At 41.4% G+C, this 19,700-nt stretch overlaps 1 protein-coding gene across 1 annotated transcript in view; it reads left to right on the forward strand.

Moving 5' to 3' along the window:
• The window catches only part of IQCA1 (IQ motif containing with AAA domain 1), a 112,276-nt gene that overhangs the window by 15,532 nt on the left and 77,044 nt on the right, over positions 1–19,700 (forward strand). Inside the window, exons 3-6 of the mRNA XM_037396263.1 lie at positions 644–757; positions 2,918–3,106; positions 3,834–3,905; positions 15,301–15,488. Coding sequence (XP_037252160.1) covers positions 644–757; positions 2,918–3,106; positions 3,834–3,905; positions 15,301–15,488 — 563 coding nt within the window. The remainder of the gene's footprint in view (positions 1–643; positions 758–2,917; positions 3,107–3,833; positions 3,906–15,300; positions 15,489–19,700) is intronic.

Here is a 19,700-nt window from a genome sequence, read left to right on the forward strand (position 1 = left end):
CTGACCGCGTCTTTTTTTCAGTTCTCACGAAAGTGAAATTCTACAGGAGAAGAATCTGTAGAAACATAAATCAGTTACATCTTTTTAATGACAGAAGTGAGTGAAAACAGCCACTTCCAATTATGCCTGATTTTGAGAAGTGACTGAGATATCAGTCACAAACAGTGGCAGCTTGTCTACAGGTAGAAATAGCTGCAGACAAACAGAATTGTGCTTTGGTTCCTTGTAAAGGCTGGAAAAAACGCAAGAGAACAGATCTATTTTTCATGTTGATTAAAAAAAAAAAAAGTGTGATGATCATACAACCAGAGGTATTCAATTCAGTGGAAATCATGTTTAAATTTCCAGCAACCCTGCCAAATATTTTAACAGTTTGAAAATATAATCGAGCCATTATAAAATGAAAGATTTCTGGGCTCCCATGGCTCAGAAACTGGGTTGATTTATTTGTTTTTGTTGAATTAGGCCTTAAGTAATTGCAAAGTAACAGCTCAGCAGCTGCTACAGAGGTCAAATTCCCCAGCACTCCACAATATTCAACAATCTCAGTCCAATTTAATTGCTTTGCAAAGGTGTCCAATTAATAAGTAATGTGATTTTCATGCAGTTCTAAAAAGCATCTCATGACTATTTCTTCGTCTAGGAAGACTTAGAAGTACCTATCCCAAGGTATTTCATTAAAGAAAATCTGGAAGTCCTGCAGCAGCGGGAGAAAATCCTTGATCAGATTTTGCTTAATGCTGGACTGCAAACACAGGTGAGGATGCTACATACCTCCATAATAACATGCTTGACTTTTTTAATTTACAGCCACACGTGCCTGGACACATGAGCCACTGAAGTGAAAAGTACTTTTATAGCAGTTAGAAAGTAAAAGTCTGTTTACAGATAAGGCACAAATAGAAAGTAACGTTAATTTTTCCTGTCTAACAATATCCAGTCACATCTTGAGTGTGGTGAAGACTGAAATGAATCAACTCTGCTTTACATGTGTGAGTGTCAGAGAAAGGGCAGCCCTTTGGACAAGTTTAGTGGGTGCTTTACGTGTCTAGCTAACTCTCATCACTTTATTAGTCCTACTGAAATCAAGTTGGCCTTAAGTTTTACTGAACCAGAATTCCTAACCGGAACGGGCAAAACTCAAAGTTCAGGTCAGCACAACTGTTAGCATTCAGTTGTTTATAACCTCGGAACAATGACTGCAGTCTCTTCTGTACAGCTACAGAGCTGCAGCTGCTCGGAGGAGTAGAAAATTGAGTTTTGGCAGAGCAAAAGTCATTACGGAGAAGTACACGAGCACTCCAGCGAAAACTGTTCTGGATTTGATATACTTTTGACCTTTTGGAAATGGCGCAGTGCCTACAAGCAGTCGTTGCTAACCCCTTGAAATAAACAACCGTGCCTACATGTCAGGGTGACTTAGATGCATGGATGCTATAGCCATAAGAGACAGTCCTGATCGGAATACTTAGTCAAACGGCTGCACTGCCCCAGCCGTTGAATTCTCCACCAGTATTTGTGCTGGTGGGGGAAGCCTGCGCCTTGATCCCACAAAGCAACAGCGGGAAGGTTCCCAGGGAAAGGAACAGCGCTAGTCAGACAGGGGCAATCTGCAGAGACAGAGCACAGGCTTTCTGCTAGATTACTTTAATGGGCAGCTGCAGCCCTCTTGGCCCCCACAGTAAACCTCTGGGTAAATGCTCTGCTCTTCTAGTTGTCGGATATAGGTCTGTGGAGATCCTGTTTCGGCACATTACATCTTGAGGCCTTTTTGTTTCCCACAGTTCTGCTCCCACGCCCATTCAGCCTGGCACAGATAAGACAATCCAGCGTGCAGCCAGCTCACCTGGCAGCACCAGGCTCTCACACTTTGCGCTCTGGCAGGGTCCGGGTCTCCCAAGAGAGGCACAGGATTCCGTAAACACGGGTGAAATAACCTCACACAGTGTGAGCCCAGTGCCCTGTGCTGCACTTCCAGTTCAGTCACCGCTGGAATTGCTAGAGGGTTGTCCGCACTTCTGCATGCATCGTAGCAAGTCATGTGCACTCAGAAAATCCTAACTGCTGTGTAGCAGCCCGCTGTATTCTTCAGCGTCCGTGGCAGTGCTATTCCAAGCAGTCTAATCTAAATCAAAAAACAGCAGAGTTCATCAGAGGAGCCTGCTCTGCAGATCATTTGTCCTATGTAATTCTTTTATAGAAAGCCCTGCTGAAAGCGTAGTATAGCAAGCTCCACACAATATATATAGAAGCTTTAAATGTGAACTGTCTCCAGTTGGGGGATTAACGTCAAGAAAGGACAATAATTCAGCGTTTCCGTGGAAAGCATGAGGGGCTAACAACGGTTCTCAGGAGCGAGAAGGGGGAGTCCCTTTCTCCAGCTGCACTGTTCCGATATATTTTTCCCCAGGCTGCTTCCGCTTGGGCTGGGCTTGCTCAGAACAGCCTGTCCTTCCATTCAGCAAGAGAGCTAGGGTCCCAGCAGCACATCCAGAAACCCATCCCTTCAGAAAAGTAAAAGGAAGACATTCCATAGCCTAAGAAATTCTCCTTTGAACAGGACAAAGCCCTACGGCTCTTCATGTCTTTTTTCTCAAAGGGATAAAGGTCAGCAGGATAGACAAGCCATACAGAGCCATTCTTGTTTGCCACTATAGCACCAGGCTGTCCTTGTCACACATCAGGTTCCCTTTTTCCTGAAGGTCCTCAAAAAACCACGTCTCAAGATACCAAACTTCCAAGATATTGCAAGATAGCACTGAGACAGGACTCTGCTGTTCATGACAGTTATTTGTCTGTCTTGGGAAGTTTCCGCAAGAAGATCATTTGTTGTTTCATTAGCTGAGGTAAGCAATTAGCAAAACACATGACACTAATGCTTTTCTTTGTCCATTTCTTTTTGGCTGTGCTGTTGAAGAAACCCGTCAAGGCCATGGCATTTGAAGAAGCCATTAGAATGATCCAGGTTGCAGAAAGGGCTCGCCAAGGCCGTTGTCGAGCAGCGTTCATGAAGCAAATCTACCTCGAAGAGAAGAGAAAAAGACAAACTAAGCATCAGGTCCAGATGGGTCCAAGTCCAGATGCTGCTGCCACTTGCATTCAAAAGGTGAAATCTCTGATTTAACAACAGTTCTGGCAGAACCAAGTGGCAGTGTTTTGTTCAGAAGAGCAGCAGTAGACAGAAATACAGCTCATAGGATGAGAAATGTTCTGAAAGGATAGCTTTCAGGGTGTCTAACAAGGTGAAACACGTAATTTAAACCACTTAACAAAATGAGACAGGACCCTAGATGTGAGATCCATGGAAACAGCCCTGCACCAGCAGCGCAGGATGACTTTATAACCTACATGTTGTTTTTCCATTCTGATTTTTCTGACCTCAGTTGCTCTTTCTCTGGCATCCCCTTGGAATCCAGTGCATCTCAAAGAATTCATGTCTTTTTCTGTGATCTCTGGGGAAAGAGTTCACTCCATATCTTGAAAAGATGACAAAGGGAGATCACTGCTAAATTCCAGAAAATGTCCTTAGACATGAATAATTCAGGCAGTTCAGCCTGATGAGAACATAAGCTCCATCTAAATCTGAAGTCTAAATACTTTTTGAAACCCTGATATTGTTGTGTCTAGAAGTCAGATATACCAGTGTAAGGGGATAAAGAGCTCCAGAATTTGCTTTAAAAAAAAAAATAGCAGATGGCAACCTGTTAAAGACTAATAGTTTCAATTGTATATTGTGCCTTTCCTTCCTCTATTTGTTTTTTCCTGTGTCTGCCACAGTAAAGGAAGCTGTAACAAGGCCCATTTATCTCATTAGAGTTTTGTTTACAATTCAGGTTTGGCATGGGTATATCCAGCGCAAGAAAACAGAGAAAATGAGAGAAGAGGAAATGATATTTCTGGGGATGGTAAGTAGTCCTGCCTAGAGAATATAAAATGCCACAGTCTGTTGTTTTTCAGACTTTTGTAATTTAGCAGTAAATGAGAAATTAGTTTTTAAGATTCTTCCTATTTTAAAAGGATTCTTTAAGGAATACAGAACTGAAACGGTCGATGGGACAGAAATAGCATGGTTTGTCTTATGCTGCATGCTTTTGTGCTGTATATACGTAGTTCAACGTACATGGCAGATATGGAAACGGACAGCGTAGAACTTGCCCCAGGTTCTAGGGAATTCGACCCAGGCATGACAGAGCAAGGACATTCTATTAACTGATTTTTAATTCATAATTCCAAGACACTTGGGGCTGCCTTATTTCTGGAGTAGCGTTAAAGCAGCAAAGCTGTCTTCTCCCACCCCTTTGCAAACCACTGCGTGTGTATGTCAAGAGTAGGAAAACGGGGCATTAGAACTGCCATGTTAATACATCAGTATTTCCGTAAGTCCATACAGAAATAATCAAAATATTCCTCACGTCATACTGCAAAAGCACAGGGAAGCGAATGGCTATTCATGACCAGTTAGAATGTATAGGGTGAAAGAAAAAAGTGAAAGCACCCTTTCTAGAAGGATGCTCTTCCTCCCACAATTAGAGAAGGCACACCTCCACCTCCTACCGTCTTCCTTCCTAGCAAGTACCTGATGAAAAGGATAAAGTCTTTACAGTTGACATTTTCTTTGGCCACCACCAATTCTGCGGGTGCCTTTGTTAGGAGAGCCCCACAGTTCTCCAATTCCAGCTCAAGTAACAGCACAGCCCTTGCACCAAGATCTAGTGAAGCTGCTTCACAGTGCCACATTACAGAAACATTCATCACTGCTTCATGTTTAATAGTTTTATTTATACCTCCATGTTCTACAGACCTTAAATAATCGATTTATCAACAAATAATTTAATTTTGAATTAAAACATGCTTTCTGCTTCTCCCAGACAGCTTTGATGATTTTCTTGCCCAGCAATGGAACTGCCCTTAGCTATGTTATAGGTTTAAGAAAATTAGTTGTGCCTATAACATACATCCGAAACATGTATCATCAGTTACGAATGACCTTACAATCTTACCTCTAGGAAGCAACATGTACGTTTACCTAAGCTTTGCCATGTTAAATACAGATAACACCTCATGGATTATTGCCTTTAATATCTGCTGGTCACTAGCAGTAGATGTGGCCAGCATATCTAAACAGAGCTTTGGGTACAAGTTCTGCCTGTGTTAAGACAAAAAGAATTCCCAGAGATTTTAACTAGTGTAGACGTAAAATGGTGAGTATTTGGGTTGTACTGAAAATTAATTAGAAATTACACTTTTTGCAAAGCAAGCAGTCGTTTCCTGTCAAATCCCCTGACAGTTTCTGTCAAGTCTTAACACCAGAGTCCTAGGAAGGAGCTCTAAACCTAGTATCAGTTATTGGAGGGTTCACAGCCCAGCACTCTTTTCATGGTGGCCGATGGTAGGAGTAACTGATCACTAAGATGTAAAAAGCCTAGTTTACGGGGAGGAAATCTATATGATCATAGGGATGAAGGGAATTAAAACCAAACACATAACAGCATATTTATATCCTGACCTCCATTTAGGAGCAAGAAAATTGATGTTTGCAGCTCTGCACTCAGACTCATTACTCTGTCAAGAATATAATCAAAGCATGTAGGGGAAAAAATTGATACCTCTAAATAAAAAAAAATAATCTGTTCATCCTTCTAGTGTTTTGATATTCCCCATTTATGTTTCCCTTTACTTTTCATGTACATTCCCTTTCTGTGGTCTCCAAAGGAAGCGAGTACAAGCAGACATTGGTTCACACTGATAGATAGGCAGTGAGCTCCAAAGGTCAAGTCCCTTTGATGTATGATCACGTCAGCCCTCTAAAAAATGACCACAGATCTTCATGTGTAAATATGTTGAATTTGCTTTTCTAATGCTGCACGACTTAGATAAATTAGGAGACCTAGCCATCCATTACTCCAAGTCCATCCCAAAGGAGACTCAACTTACTGCAATAAATATAATTTCTCTTATAATTATAGCTGTTTTAAAAATGTCTATGTTACTTTCATAGAAAGACTGATTTGCAAAAAGAGCTAGCCCATTTGAAGTTCCAAATAATGATTTTAGGAAAAATTCAGTTGTGTTGGCCTAAAAGATACGGAAATATGTGCAAAGACCAAGAATTGTCCAGTCTTTTACTTAATTCAGTATTATTTTCTTTACTGTCTACTTGCTTCAGAAAAAATTATGTATCTTTTCTGGAATTTGATCCTATTTTGTCTTTTGCTCGATGACAGAGTAGAATCCTATGTTCCAGAGATTTTTCTTGGCTCAAAAGTAAAGTCTCATTATTACTATTATTTATTAAAGCTTAATTGCAGAAACAGCATGATTCCCTCAGCACATGTTTTTCTAAATCTTCGATAAATCACAATTTGCAATACTGGTTTAATTTGTAAAGAGAAGCAAGCCTCACTAAGAGCACATATATCTTGATAACTGTATCCTGACCTGTTTCCTGGTCTTCCTCACGTCGCTGCCACAGTGCTGTTTACTTCCAGCTCCAGCATGACCACCGTAAGCAATGTTCCAGGCATAGGTCTGTTAAAGCCACACTGACCACACTGATGTTGCCAGAGGACACATCGACTATGAAAACACCTACGTGCTGTCCAAACCAACCTGTATTTCCTCGCTCTATTTCACTGTTACAGCTCAATTATAATCCACCAGTTTTGCGAGTTTTAAACTGGTGCATACTGCCACTTGCCTGTTTCTGGCATTTACAAATTCTCTGTCGTTAAACACCCCAGAGGCTGCCGTGATTGTTTCATTTTGCTGCAGTGCACGCTAGCTATCAGCTCAGCAGAACTGGATGTGCAAACTGGTTTTTGGCAACAGTTTTGTCTCAGGGTGGTGTGAAACAGCCCAAGCCTAATAATGGATCTACACTCAGCGCTCTCCCCGACTGACTTTCCTAACAGGGCAGACCCTGCAGGAGTTATCATCTCAGAATACATGCTACTGGAAAGAGGAAAAGCTGGTTTTAACATAGAACGTTAGGATAAACAGTTTGCAATCAGACTGATTCATGGATTGGTAGGTGGAGCTGAGAAACAAGGAATACAAAAATAGATGAGACAGAATCCTTCCCAATTTAGGGGCTCAGCCTACTGTTGCAACTTTAAGGCACGAGTACTCCAGAGTTTTGGTCATGTTTTCACTTAATGAGCCCAGGTAATCAATTCCATTGGAGTCAAGTGCTCTACATGCTTAAACAATTTCTAGGACCAAGCCCTGCATGCTTTGGACACGCACACGTGTGAACTCCTTGTCTCACAGATAGATCCACTGATGTACAATTATGCAGCTCTCACACCGGTCTGTTCCGTAATTTCAGCCCTTACCAAAGAGTCAGTGGCACAGTACATGCTGATCTATGATTTTCTCATAGTATTGCCACTATTCTGTCTTCCTTCCTCTATATCCTTTTCACATAAAAGAGTCTTTGTGGTCTTAAATTAAAAAATGTTCCCTCCTCCTTACCTCTTTTAAACATACCCTAATTTAGGCATGTTGACTTGGGTAATGCTTTTATTTATATCTGAGAAAACAGTCTGCCAAACATTCCTTGTTCTTTGAATTCCTGATAAATATAATTCATTTCATCCAGTCAGAAGAAAAAAAGAAATAATAGCATTTCCCAGAATAGCCTTCTGTGTAAACATCATAGGCTATGGCTAAATAAATATTATATGAGATTTTACGAACCACAAACTCCATAAGCACATGAAATTTAAAATATTTCTTCATCTCTTGAAAGTGGGCAGTGACATTAGTGGTACACACCAGGCCTGTTTTTATCAAGCGTAAGATTAAAATGACTCCTGTTTTACTCACAGCCTAGGTGACGTTTAGATGTCAGCACAAAGTCATTTGTTATTTCACCAGACAGGCATATACATCTAAACAGCGATAACTGATCTGTCCTGTTTTCAAGAGAAATTTTAAACCTGCTTATTTTTGCAATAGAAAGACGCTGGAAAGCAAGAAGCCCGCGAACAATTTGGCTTTCATTGCTGCAGTCACATTAACAATGAAATCACTGCCTTGCAAAGAGCAAAACGTACCTGCCATTCCTTGAAGTTTAACAGCATGCCGAGGGAAACATGAGAAGTAAACATAACCAAAATTACATGAACTTGTACGGTCATGAATACAAATATTTTCTCCACGTCAAATTTTCTTTCTTTTATCTTACTAAAAAGTGTTACATGTCAATATTTTTAGTGAAATATATACTATATAAATCTATAAAACAGCCATTTTCAATATTTTTCTAAGAAGACCTCTTACTACAAATGCTTTGTTTGAATGCGTATGACTATTATTTTAATTGGCAAAGCCATTGAAGTGAATCATATAGTAGGGGAGCTTTAATGAATGCAATATATTTTGCTTAGTTGTTCCCTTTTTGTGCCTAATTTAGGAATTCAGCCATATAATTGATGCGGCTATCACCATTTGCATACCATGGAACCTATATGAATAATCTTCATAAGACAAGAGAACTCTTTAAAATACGTTCTTCCCACAGCCAAAGAAAATGCATCGAGGAAACGAGAAAGCAAGAACATAGCTAACTCCTATATCAAACTACTAGATATAATTCGGATCACATTTAAAATTCAGTAGAATAACACTCATAAGTAAAGAACAGGACCCCAATTGCTTAGGTAGTAAATTCTTTTAGTCTGCTAGTAAGGAGTTACTTGCCTGAGTAGTCCAAATGTAAATAAATCTCACTTTTGCTACTGGTGAAAATAAGCGACCATTTAAACTGCTTTTAAAATACTTACTTTGCTTAGGGAATCAAGTCCTCCAGAGAAGCAAACTATACTAATACTGAAAATAAGCAATCTACAGCAAAACGCTATACAACTAGTACATCTTTCAAAAGATTACAGTTATGGACAATACTGTCTGTAGCTGAACATTTACTGAAGAAGACCCATAAAACCGTGCAGTGTGCGTTTCAGCTCTGCCGTTTCAGGTCTAAGAAAAGAAGCTGTCCTAAATTAAGTACCCAGTAATAAAAGCTGCAGTAAATCTACCTTTCAGGCATAACATGAATGTTAGCCTTATAACGTGAAGTAAAATGAAATGTATTTATTTCATTGAAATGAAGACTATCTTTCCTTGGAAGTGTAGTCGTAATGGAACAATTGAAGAGCAGTTAGTTCCACAGCATGAGGCCTCCTAGATGTAGAACTGTAGCCTTAAGCATGTTCAGCCAGCCTGCACACCTCTAAGTGTTTTATAATGAACAATAAAGCAGTCTGCCTTGGAAAGAGCTGTTGAGCTGACTAAGCAGAAAGGCAAGCTTTTCAGGCTAGGAAAGAGCAATCTGTGCAACTGAGTTCCTAAGTTGAAAAGGGAAAACGTCGAGAGGCTTTCATCACACTGGCTTACCTGGAAGGCATGGCGAACTTGGTCCTGCCTTCTGCTGGTGGGTCTTCCACTTCCATAAAGCCTAAATTCTCTTTGGGGAGGAGGAGTAAAGGGAAGAATCTAACAGCGCTCTCACCAGCATACTTGTGACTGATGAGTTGGAATAAAATTCTCTTTTAGACGAATGTCCATTTTGCCTTATTAATTTAAACAAGGATTTTAAAGACAAAGCCCATCAAACATTAGATAAGCATTTTAAGTTAATGGACCATGTACTCCTATTTTCCCACAAACTCAGGAATCTTCATATTATGTCCTATTTTTACAGCAACATCAATTATTAATATGTATACTTTTGCTGACAGAGGACCACACTAAAAATGTGAGTTTCGTTATCCAGTTCTGGGTCATTAACTGTGAAAAGCTTGTAAATATAATGGTTTATTCACATGGGAAGCCTTCATTAAGATGCATTATTCTACAACTGATGTGGCAGCGTTGCATTATCAAGTTCACTGTCTCCATCTAATATTTGTAATTTGTTTCTAAATGAGTTGCTGTTTGTAGGGCAAGTTAACAAATTTGAATTTCACATGGCCAAAGAAATTTCTTCAAGATGGGAAAATGGTTCTTCCCCCAAGGAAAAGCTATTTATTAGTGCCTTACTGTAGAATGCCTCCCTTGGATTCAGAAGCAGAGACATTAGAGGGGCCGAGAGAAGCGATGTTAGAAATAAATTGGCTCGTCTTCCTTAGCATGCACATTAAGTATAGAGGGCTATAAAAGCAGCACTCATCATATTGTCTCAGTATAACTCTTTATAGAGCTCCAGAACAAGCTCATGCCCACATGGAAAGTTGATCCTGATCACAGGTAACACTGGCCAGCATCCTCTCACACTGTCTGTCTGTCTTGGCACTCCTTCTGCCATTTCACTGCCTCTTCGCTCTTGCATCCTCAGATGGCCAAAGCTTTCTTGGATATACTTTCTTCTGAGGTCTGCTCCTTGCCAAGAGAAGACAAACTCCAGCAGGGCTGTCATATAGACACTGTTTCTGAAGACCCAGGAGTGCCTGAAGATGAATATAAGGTCCCAGATTTTTCAGTTGTCTCCTCATTACCGAGGCAAGGTTAGGAACGCGTTAAACTGAAACTGGTCAGGTTTAGGATGACAAATGCTTTTGTGATTAGGACAAGAACGCTGCAGACAAGAGCAAGCAAGCTTAACATGGCAGCTTTCTTCAAGTGTAAAACAAGGAGGCAGAAGCAGTGTTCTCTAATTCATATCACCCATACTATTTATAGTTTACTTTTTTTTAAGGTGCTGTAATAGTCTAAAGCATTTCATACCATCCATTAGGTGCCTGAGGACTCGGTTTTCTTTCCTCAGTTTGTCTTTTACTTGACAAAAGAAAAGTGTTTTCTATGAAAGCGCATCACAAATGCGCATAAACAACAGAGAACTGACAGCTAAAACAATGGTGCAATTACATCCTCTGGACATCTCGTTATATCTCTCCAGCAGCTCCTGTGGCTGAAATGTCTATTTTTAGGTTATGTTGCTAAATTCACTTCCACGCTCAACTTCTACCTAGTTCATCTTCTTATTCCCTACCTATACTTTACCTTGATCGTTCACACCCTGAAGTATACTTGCATCAGTTCTTATAGGCCAGGGAAGCAGTCCTGAGGTAGCCTCCATTTGACTTGTTAGCCCATGTACACATACATGTTCTTCTGATGTTTCTGCATCCTTGTTTTCCTTGAGTCCAATTTTTTTTTTTTTTCCACATCGATTTCGAAATAAGAGAATAGAAAGTCAGGCCAGTTGTACGTTCACCTGTAATGCTTTACTTAAAAATCAAGTAACTGCGGCACGGTTTCCTCACTGCTGTTCAGCGCTGGCTGCCTCCTCCTGCCCCAGACCAGGAATTCAGTTCCTGACACTCATCAGCCTCTCCTGATCTTCACTCATAAATAGGGCACGCTGCGTCTGTGCCACATTAGACGACCACAGATCCATCAGGACTCATTTATCACAGCCAGCTCTGCTCTTCATGCTCTCCCTCACCCATCCAAGCTGGAGTATGTTACTGCCAAAGCTTCTGCACTTTAGGACAAGCCCCAGGTTTGGCAACTGTCTGTGCACCACTAGGCCAATGTCAAAGAGCATCTTGTTATTAACATATCTCCCTGCTACACATGGAAACAACTCGCCTGGCAGTGCCCACTCCCTCTCAGATCAACTGTCTTCTCATACCTGCCATGTCATCCTACCTGGCTGATTCCTCTCCAACACTTACCTTCCTCCCCAGCTTATCTGGCCATCGAGGTCTGAGCCAGCTCCCCTTTCCCAGCAATGGAAGCAATCAAGCAACAGCGTATTTCACATCAGCAATGGCCTTTTCCTCTACGTGAATACACCCTTTTCCGTATATCTAAATTTAGAAAATACTAATAACAAAAAATTAATAGGATTGGGGAAAAAAGATGGTTGAATGCAAATACAGCCTTAGCTTTCCCTGTTCTCTTTCATTCCTTCCTTTAGCGAGCTATCAAAGGTGAGTAGCTGGACTCTTGTCGGTAGGAATGGCTCCTGTTTCTTTTGCTTTCTTGTAGTAAAACAGTCTTTGCAAAAGAAAATGAAAAAAAAAAATGAAGAGCAAATACAACAGAGCTCTTTTCATAAGCTGTACTTCAGCCTTGGGGCTTTGAGTGCCGCTCGTAAGCTGGTACCAGCAGATATATTGGTAACCGTGTGGTGCTCAGATAGGTAGCTGCGCGAATATTTACTCAGAGATTGGCTGGATTTTGCCAACCAGAGCATGTTCTGCAGCTATCAGCATATGAGCCATCTGGGTTAGAGCTACCTGGACTGCATCCGCACCAGCTTCACAACCTGGACTCAAGTGTAGATCTGGTCTGGATTAATTCGCTTAAAGATAAGAATCTCCTACTTCTGACCTTGTTCATGTGGGCATGTTCTTGCCAGTTCAAACAGTTCTTGCCTCATCTGGCTTTAGTACTGATGAAAGATAAGCTGGAAGTAAATTCACAGTGACGAGTAGCTGATCATCAAAGGCTCTCAGGACTCAGTGGAGAGCAGTTCGGAGGAGAAGCTGGGCAGAGGAAAGGTTCAGAGATGGCAGAGGGGAGCTCTGTGCTGCTGCGTGGGCCAACCTGCTCTCCACGTTGGTCTGGTCCTATGCTCACCCACCACTTGCCTTGCTATGGCTCCAGCCCTCAGATGCCTCCTTAGCTAGCTGATTCACCTCATTACACCAGGAGACAATTAACCTGAGGAGGGCTCTGTGTGTGTAAAGACAAAAAGGGATTATTTCCCCGTTCTTAGAGCACTCAACTGGTTCACTGCGGGGCCAGGTGGGTGCCAGAACCCGTGCAGGAGAAGGAAGGGACCACACATCCAGCAGTTAGGGTGGAAGGGGAACTGCCCCTTCCCAGCACCAATAAGCTGCTCATCTGGGGAGCCATGTCACGATGGTTCACCCTTCACAGAACACATCTAAACATCTGAGGAGCCTGTCTTCTTCCATCGGCTGTAGGTCAGCCTTCCTAAAGCCAGAGATACCCTTGCACCCCTCGCACTGAGTCGCCTGGGCGTGAACGTTGATTCTGTCGCTTGCCAAGGGAGACAGGACGGGGGGCATTCTGCCCACCCAAGCAGGACATCTTCAGCATTCACCACAGCTACCTTTGATCACGGAACTATTCATTCCGTCCCTTCCGTGTGCTCCCAGACTTCTTTCAGTTTTCTTCTCACACATCTTCTGCTGGAAAACTTATTTCTAAATGAAACAGCCCTTCCCCGGCTTCCCCTGGCAAGCATCTGGTTAGGAAATCTCGTAGGGTGTCCTCTGTTCAGACTGTGCTATGGCAGTAAACAAAGGCATGGAGGAGCTGCGTTGGCTCTAGCTGGCTCATCTCTCTGGGATCAGCCCTGCTACCGGTACCTCTGAGCAGTAAAGCTCTGATGGGAACTTCTCAGAAAAGCAGTCCCTTGAGTATTGCTGTAGTGAAGCAAATAGTTGAGTGAGAAACCGCCCGAGGGAAGCGGATCTTGTTTCTAGATCTCAATCTGGGAAGCAAGCCTCGTGGGTCCTCTTCTGGTTTCCAAACAAGCCCTGAGAAAGCATCATCACATCTGGCTGTTCTGAGGTGCATTTAATATTAGGAAGGCAGGCAATGGTGAAATGCAAATAAATAGTGTAAATATTCGTTGTGCTGTACTTAAAAATAGGCGCTGGTGAAGGTGAAGATTAGAAACACTTGACTTCCATGGAAACCGAGAACTGAGAGAAAGTAACATCTCGGGGTGGAAGGCAACATTTGAGGTCGTATATTCAGGAAGAGAACGTGTGCAGCCACCCTTTCAAAAGCATGCTGCTCTTCTTGTTTCCTCCTCAGTATTTTCTCACTGGTGGCCCTGACCAATTCCTTTTGCATAGCACGAGTCACACATTGCAGATGCAGGGAAGGCAGTAAATTGCTTTCCTGAACGGGGCCTCTGTGCTTACTTTGGATGGTGTGCAGTCCTGCTGCGGACTTTCTGAAACCAAATTTGCTTGGCACTTGTTAGTGATTTTTGGAACCTGGTTGAAGCATGGAAAAACACCGAAAACCAGATCTTAAATATAAGCTGGCCAAACTTCTGATAGAAGCTTTGTCTTTGTGGCAGACCTCTGGAATTAGGACTTGGAGCACGCTAGAAAATACATCACCGGAGCAAGGAGAATGCGTTACTAAGTGAGTCTGAGATGTGCTGATTAAGGACACTTCCTACACATTCTGAAGGTGGAAGGCCAGAGCAGAACTGTGTAGGGTTTTTTCATGCAAACCAGCACTCTCAGGCTTTTGTTCACATATGCTGCCACCTGTATGTCAGACAGACGCTAACTTTGAAGAGCAAACCGCACGCTATTACAAAGCCAGATTATCTTATTTTCTGCTCTTTCCCATTCTTAAATTTGACATACACTATCAAAGTGGTTAGTACTTCCCCAGCATGTGGAAAATACTTTGTTCTAGAACTGCAAAAAACTACAGCTAATTTACAAGTTCATTTACTAGTTCACAATTTGTAAAATATTTTTTTCTCTACACTTACAAGGTAGTAATAGCTCATAAGATACTGGGAACATCTCAACTTTATCAACCATCGCAAACTGAAAAATGCAAAGTTTCAGACCACCCACACAGATGGTATTTTTCATGCTTCTGTATTTGCATACCAGAAAGACTTTCATTTTTTCTCTCCCAACCTACACATGTAAAATCAATCACAAAGGAGAAATTATTGTACGACTTTAAACTGGCCTAGAAGCCCTTCTTGCCAAGGTTATCAAATCATGGGAAACTTGGGGAGCTTAATTTTTATTACAGTGTTTGGGGGGTTGTTTATTCTTTTGTTGTTGTTGTTCCTCAGGGGAAGTTGATTTCCTAAAGGAACATGACCAGCTGCAACAAAATACCAGGAAACCACTGACCAAGCAGTGCATATAAAAATTTAAGTGAACAAATTAAAAACAATACTGGCTAATTAAAAAGTACCAATGGGAAGTCCAAACATTTGAAAATTCAATTAAAAAAATCTCTGGCACCCTTCTGACATGGATAAAGTTGGCATTTGCAGAACAGCAGCTTTCTCACCTGTCTCATTGAGATCCCAGGATCCCACGCTGGAAGAGTTGTTTTTGTACATTGCAATGTTGTTAATTAATGCTGAAACACTAACAATAGACCATTGTGTGCATCCAGGCACTTTTTACGAGCACAGGGTTTTTTCCTGGCTTCCCACAAATAAATTAATGCTTAAGCTTGGATTCGCTGTCAACCTGGTATTCCAGTTTATATTAAGTTTCTTTTAAGTCATACCTTCTGTTTTCTCCTCTTGTTATTTTTCAGAGCCTACCTCCTCACTTACAGGCGATGAGTATGTTGCAGATGCCTGCCGGGCAAGTAGATTCCCTGCAAGGTGAGGTCCAGAAGACACATGAGGAGGTATTCATCAAGGACAAGCTGAGAGAAATGGAGGGACTCGACATCAAAGAAACGCTCCAGGATCAGATCAGCCAGTGTTTCATCGAATGCCGGTGAGCAGAGATAAACACTTGCCCCTTAGTAAGTCCATTTGTCCCAAACAGCCTGATTTTGCAGTTCTTACAAATTGCGAAATCCATCTTAAGGTGGTGGATCCCAGTCCCACCTGAAGACCTAGTTCTGCACCAGCTGTGGAGCTGAGTTCCTGAGCGGCAGGGCTCCTAACTGGGGAAACCAGACTGTTACTACAAGGAGTAATACAACTCCTTGCACAGTCCAGCAGGGATCAGAGGTGCACCTTGAAAGACTGACATCAGGGTCAGGTCCCCAGACATTGAAGTGGCAGCACGTTCAGCTTGGGCTCCAGCTTTGTCATTATAAGAGCCATACTTAAAGTTCAGGAGCACTGACTTTTTTTCCCTGTCTGAATACATAAGGTTTAAGAGAGAGAATGCAGTCTTCCATGAGATAGAAATATAATTATTTGCCATAGCAAATCACATCACGTCACTGGTACCGCCATCCAGGTACCTGCTACTGGTATTATCCAGCAGCCGACGTGAATCTGAAGTACTTTCGTACTTGACGCTTGACCTTCAAGACACTCCTCCAAATGTAACTTTACTTAAGTAGTGCTGCTGATCTCAGTGAAACTTCACGTCTCAGTAGAGTTAAGCACATACTTACACATTTTTAAACTGCATGCTGACACCTATAGTTCTCTCAGGAAGTTTACTTTAGCTGAAGAAGTTTTGAGACTGGCAATTTTAATATGGCAATACTGTAAAGCCTTGTACTAGGGAATATAGCCTGGATTTATGATAATTTTTTCTGGGATTTACGCCATCCAGTGGGTTAGTATGTAAAAGTAAATTGGGAAGCAGAGCCCAAAAGTTCCAGGATTTAACAGCAAGGTTCCAGCTGCTCTGCATAAAACTGCTCTGCAAAAACACTTGCCGTGTTTTTGTGTCTTGAGCTGCTTGGTGATGTTACGTTGGTCTGGTGGACTAATGTCATGTCCATTAATCACTCAGCATTTTTAAGAGTGTGCTGGACCTGCTTTCAGCATGCAGTTCCCAGTTGGAAACACAAATGCTTTCTGATAAATCATGCTCTATTTATTCTTTAAGTACTTTAAACAGGTTTTGGTAGCTATATGACAGTGTAGGGTTAGTTTAAAAAAAAAAAAAAAAAAAAAAAAGCAGCAATCAAAAATAACACTCACAAGTCTGCCACAACCTATTTCTCTTCATTCTTGTACTTTTGCATCTTACGGGCACTCGAGACTCGAGAATAGCTTTGCCCCATCTAGCGCTCCTTTAGGAAGAACTGCTGGTTTTACAAACCTCGGTTATTACAAAGCACTTCCCTGTTCTCTAAATCAACCCCGTTCCTGGGGTCTGTGCTGCACACTTCTGGAACTGCCAGTTCCTGCTGCTCCCCACAACTCCCAGCATGTTCTGAGCTACAGAAAGATCTTATTTCCTTTGCTTAATATTACTCATCTAATAGTAATTCTCTAACATAGGTCAATCGTGTCCAATTAACTTGACTCTAGAGCTCGAGGAGAACTAACTGAAATACTGTGTGAACCAATAACAATGTTTCTATAGGAGATTAGCAGAGAACAGCCGATCTCCCAGAGAATAAGCCTGAGCCATAAACCTTTTTTAAGACAGTTATGAGACATTATTAAAAGTAAAATCCATTCCACGGAGACATTTAACAGCAGAGCCAACCAAGAGCCTAACCAATCCAAAGGTTCATTTGGAGGAAGCCAAAGCCATCGTTCAATCAAGGGAGGTGGAGAGGGATGGCTGAATGAGCAGTTCATCAAAACTCTTGCTACCTAATGTGTAAGCGACCTCAGTCTCACGCACCTATGAAATACTCTAAAGATGTAAGGTGGAGTGTAAATGCTGAGCTTTCTTATTCAGCAGCCCTTACAAGTGAAATGGGACCTCATGGCTACATTTATATCCCAGATGTGCCCAGGGGCCCAACTTTAGGTGAGGCTTCAAGGCTATAGGCAGACATAGTCAGTATCACAGCATATAAATACGTGATTAAACAAGTTATAAGAAGTTCTTTAGCTAACCTTTAAGTTGTCTGGTCTGATCTAGTCGGGTTCAGTAATCTTGAATCCCATCTAGACTTGAAAATTAACAAAGAATAAAGCAGATGTTTGAATATAAGCACCACATTAACTGATCTTGGATAGCTTTATGGATATGCTTTTCCCGAGCAAGTGATTATATTAAATGGGACTAAGATATACACACACAGAGAGTTAATCAATCAATGATACCGCTGCTTATAGATAAGCCTTTAATCAGACACGTTGTGTCTGTTTCACTCTTTCAGCTGAAACAGGCTGAGAACGGCTCCCCTCCAACCTTGTAAAATAACCACAGACAGAGGTAACTTTCTACCCACCCACCTGAAACGATCAGATACCAAAAAAAATTAACAAAGAGCAGTTTAAAGCATTTTGGTGTCATACAGTCACAGAGATGCTGCACGTGCAGTTGTGTGGTCTGCTTGAGTGCAGGGTCACCTCTGATGGCAGCGGGGCAGTGACAGACTTGCTGCAGTCAAAGCAGCATGTTTGATCATACTCCCTGTTACTCTTTTAAATTAACTGTCCATCATGATCTCTAGAAGTCACTAAAGCATGTTTCAGCCAAGACTGGACAGGTCTTATTGATAAAAACTATTCTGAGGATTTAGCAGTGTGGCAGATAAAATTCTGTCCCCAGTGAAGCCAGTGGGAGAGCTGCCATCAGCTTCAGCAAAGGCTGGACATCACCCAATATTTTAGTTCATTTGAATCTGGCTGAGTGATGCAGTGATTTATGGGGTTGAGAGGAGTCAGAGGGAGCTGCCTGCCATCCTGCTGTTAACAGGAGGCCTCTAAGTGACCAAAATAATTTTCTCCACAGACACATTCACTTGCATCCAAAATAGGTGTTTTAAAATAAAATGAAAAAAAAAAAAAATGGAAACAAAACCCCAGCAAGTTTCTACACATGGGGAGCACGTGTGCCATGCAGAGCCAAGCTTGCTGTGTGGTGCCTGCCAGAGACGCTGCAGAACTAGCAGGATTTGTGTCCTGCTCCTGCCTGGCCTGCTGAACAGTGGACCAGATCTGAAGTGTCAAGCTTTACATTAATTATTACCTGCCAGGATATATTTTGGCTCTCCACTAAGCCAATCTATGAGATCAACAGCTAAACAGAGCTTATAAATTATTCTTTAACTAGGCTTTTTGACAGAGTTTACCATTTCCCATAGTCTATGAAACAAACAGAGAGTTAAAGGGGAACAAAGATTCTTTTGAATAAATTTTGCAGTACATACTAAAAAAATAAACCCAAACTTCCATATTTTATCCTTGAATTGGGAAAGGATGTGATAGGAAATACAATTAGCAGGTATTGTCTTTCAGCACAGCTGCTCTTAGATTACAAAAGCAATAAGCATTTATTAAACTTCTCCACTTGTAAGAACTGCTATAAATATTTACCACTTTCTGCGCACAAGGGAATAGGCGTATCTTCAGTCATTTCGAGACCCAAAACAGCTTCTTATGCAGATAGGTTTTAAAAAAAGCAAAAGAAAGTCAAACCCAAAGGAACAGATTACATGAAAATGTCCCAGTTGCTTATAGCAATCCCACTGCAGAGAAGACAAAATATTTTTCATATAACACTGTGCATTTCACAGCCTTATCATCCATCGTTCTGTTTATCTGTATTGAGTTCTGTGGAGCTGTTCTTATTTGGCTTGCAAATTATTCACTTAAAGCTTTCTAGATTTCTATTTGGCCTTGTCCCTCTGCACCACACTAGGAAAGATGGATAATTATTTTTTTGAAAGCCCTTTTAAAAAGCATCATGCAGTATACCTACAGGCCTCCCTTTTTTTTCTGAGATAGCTATATGATTCATAGAGCAGAAGTACAAATGTTCCAAAATTAATAGTCGCAATGATTATATACATCTGAGTCTGGATTTTAATCACTTGACTCCTAGAAGTTTCATCCATTACTTTAATAACAGAGTTTCGTATTAAAATACAGCAATTGCATAGCTGGGGTTTTAGTTCCAATGTCCTGTACCATTCCAGACCAAACCCATTTTTCTCTAATTTCACATTTAGGGTTTTGCATTGCATGTGCAAAACCAGCCATCATCATCTTCTCCACTCCGTACCCACTGTACGCACCAACAATTCCCAAATTATGAATCTTCCTTGGAGTCATC

The sequence above is a fragment of the Falco rusticolus genome, chromosome 8 (assembly GCF_015220075.1).
Source record: "Falco rusticolus isolate bFalRus1 chromosome 8, bFalRus1.pri, whole genome shotgun sequence".
NCBI classification, from domain to species: domain Eukaryota; kingdom Metazoa; phylum Chordata; class Aves; order Falconiformes; family Falconidae; genus Falco; species Falco rusticolus.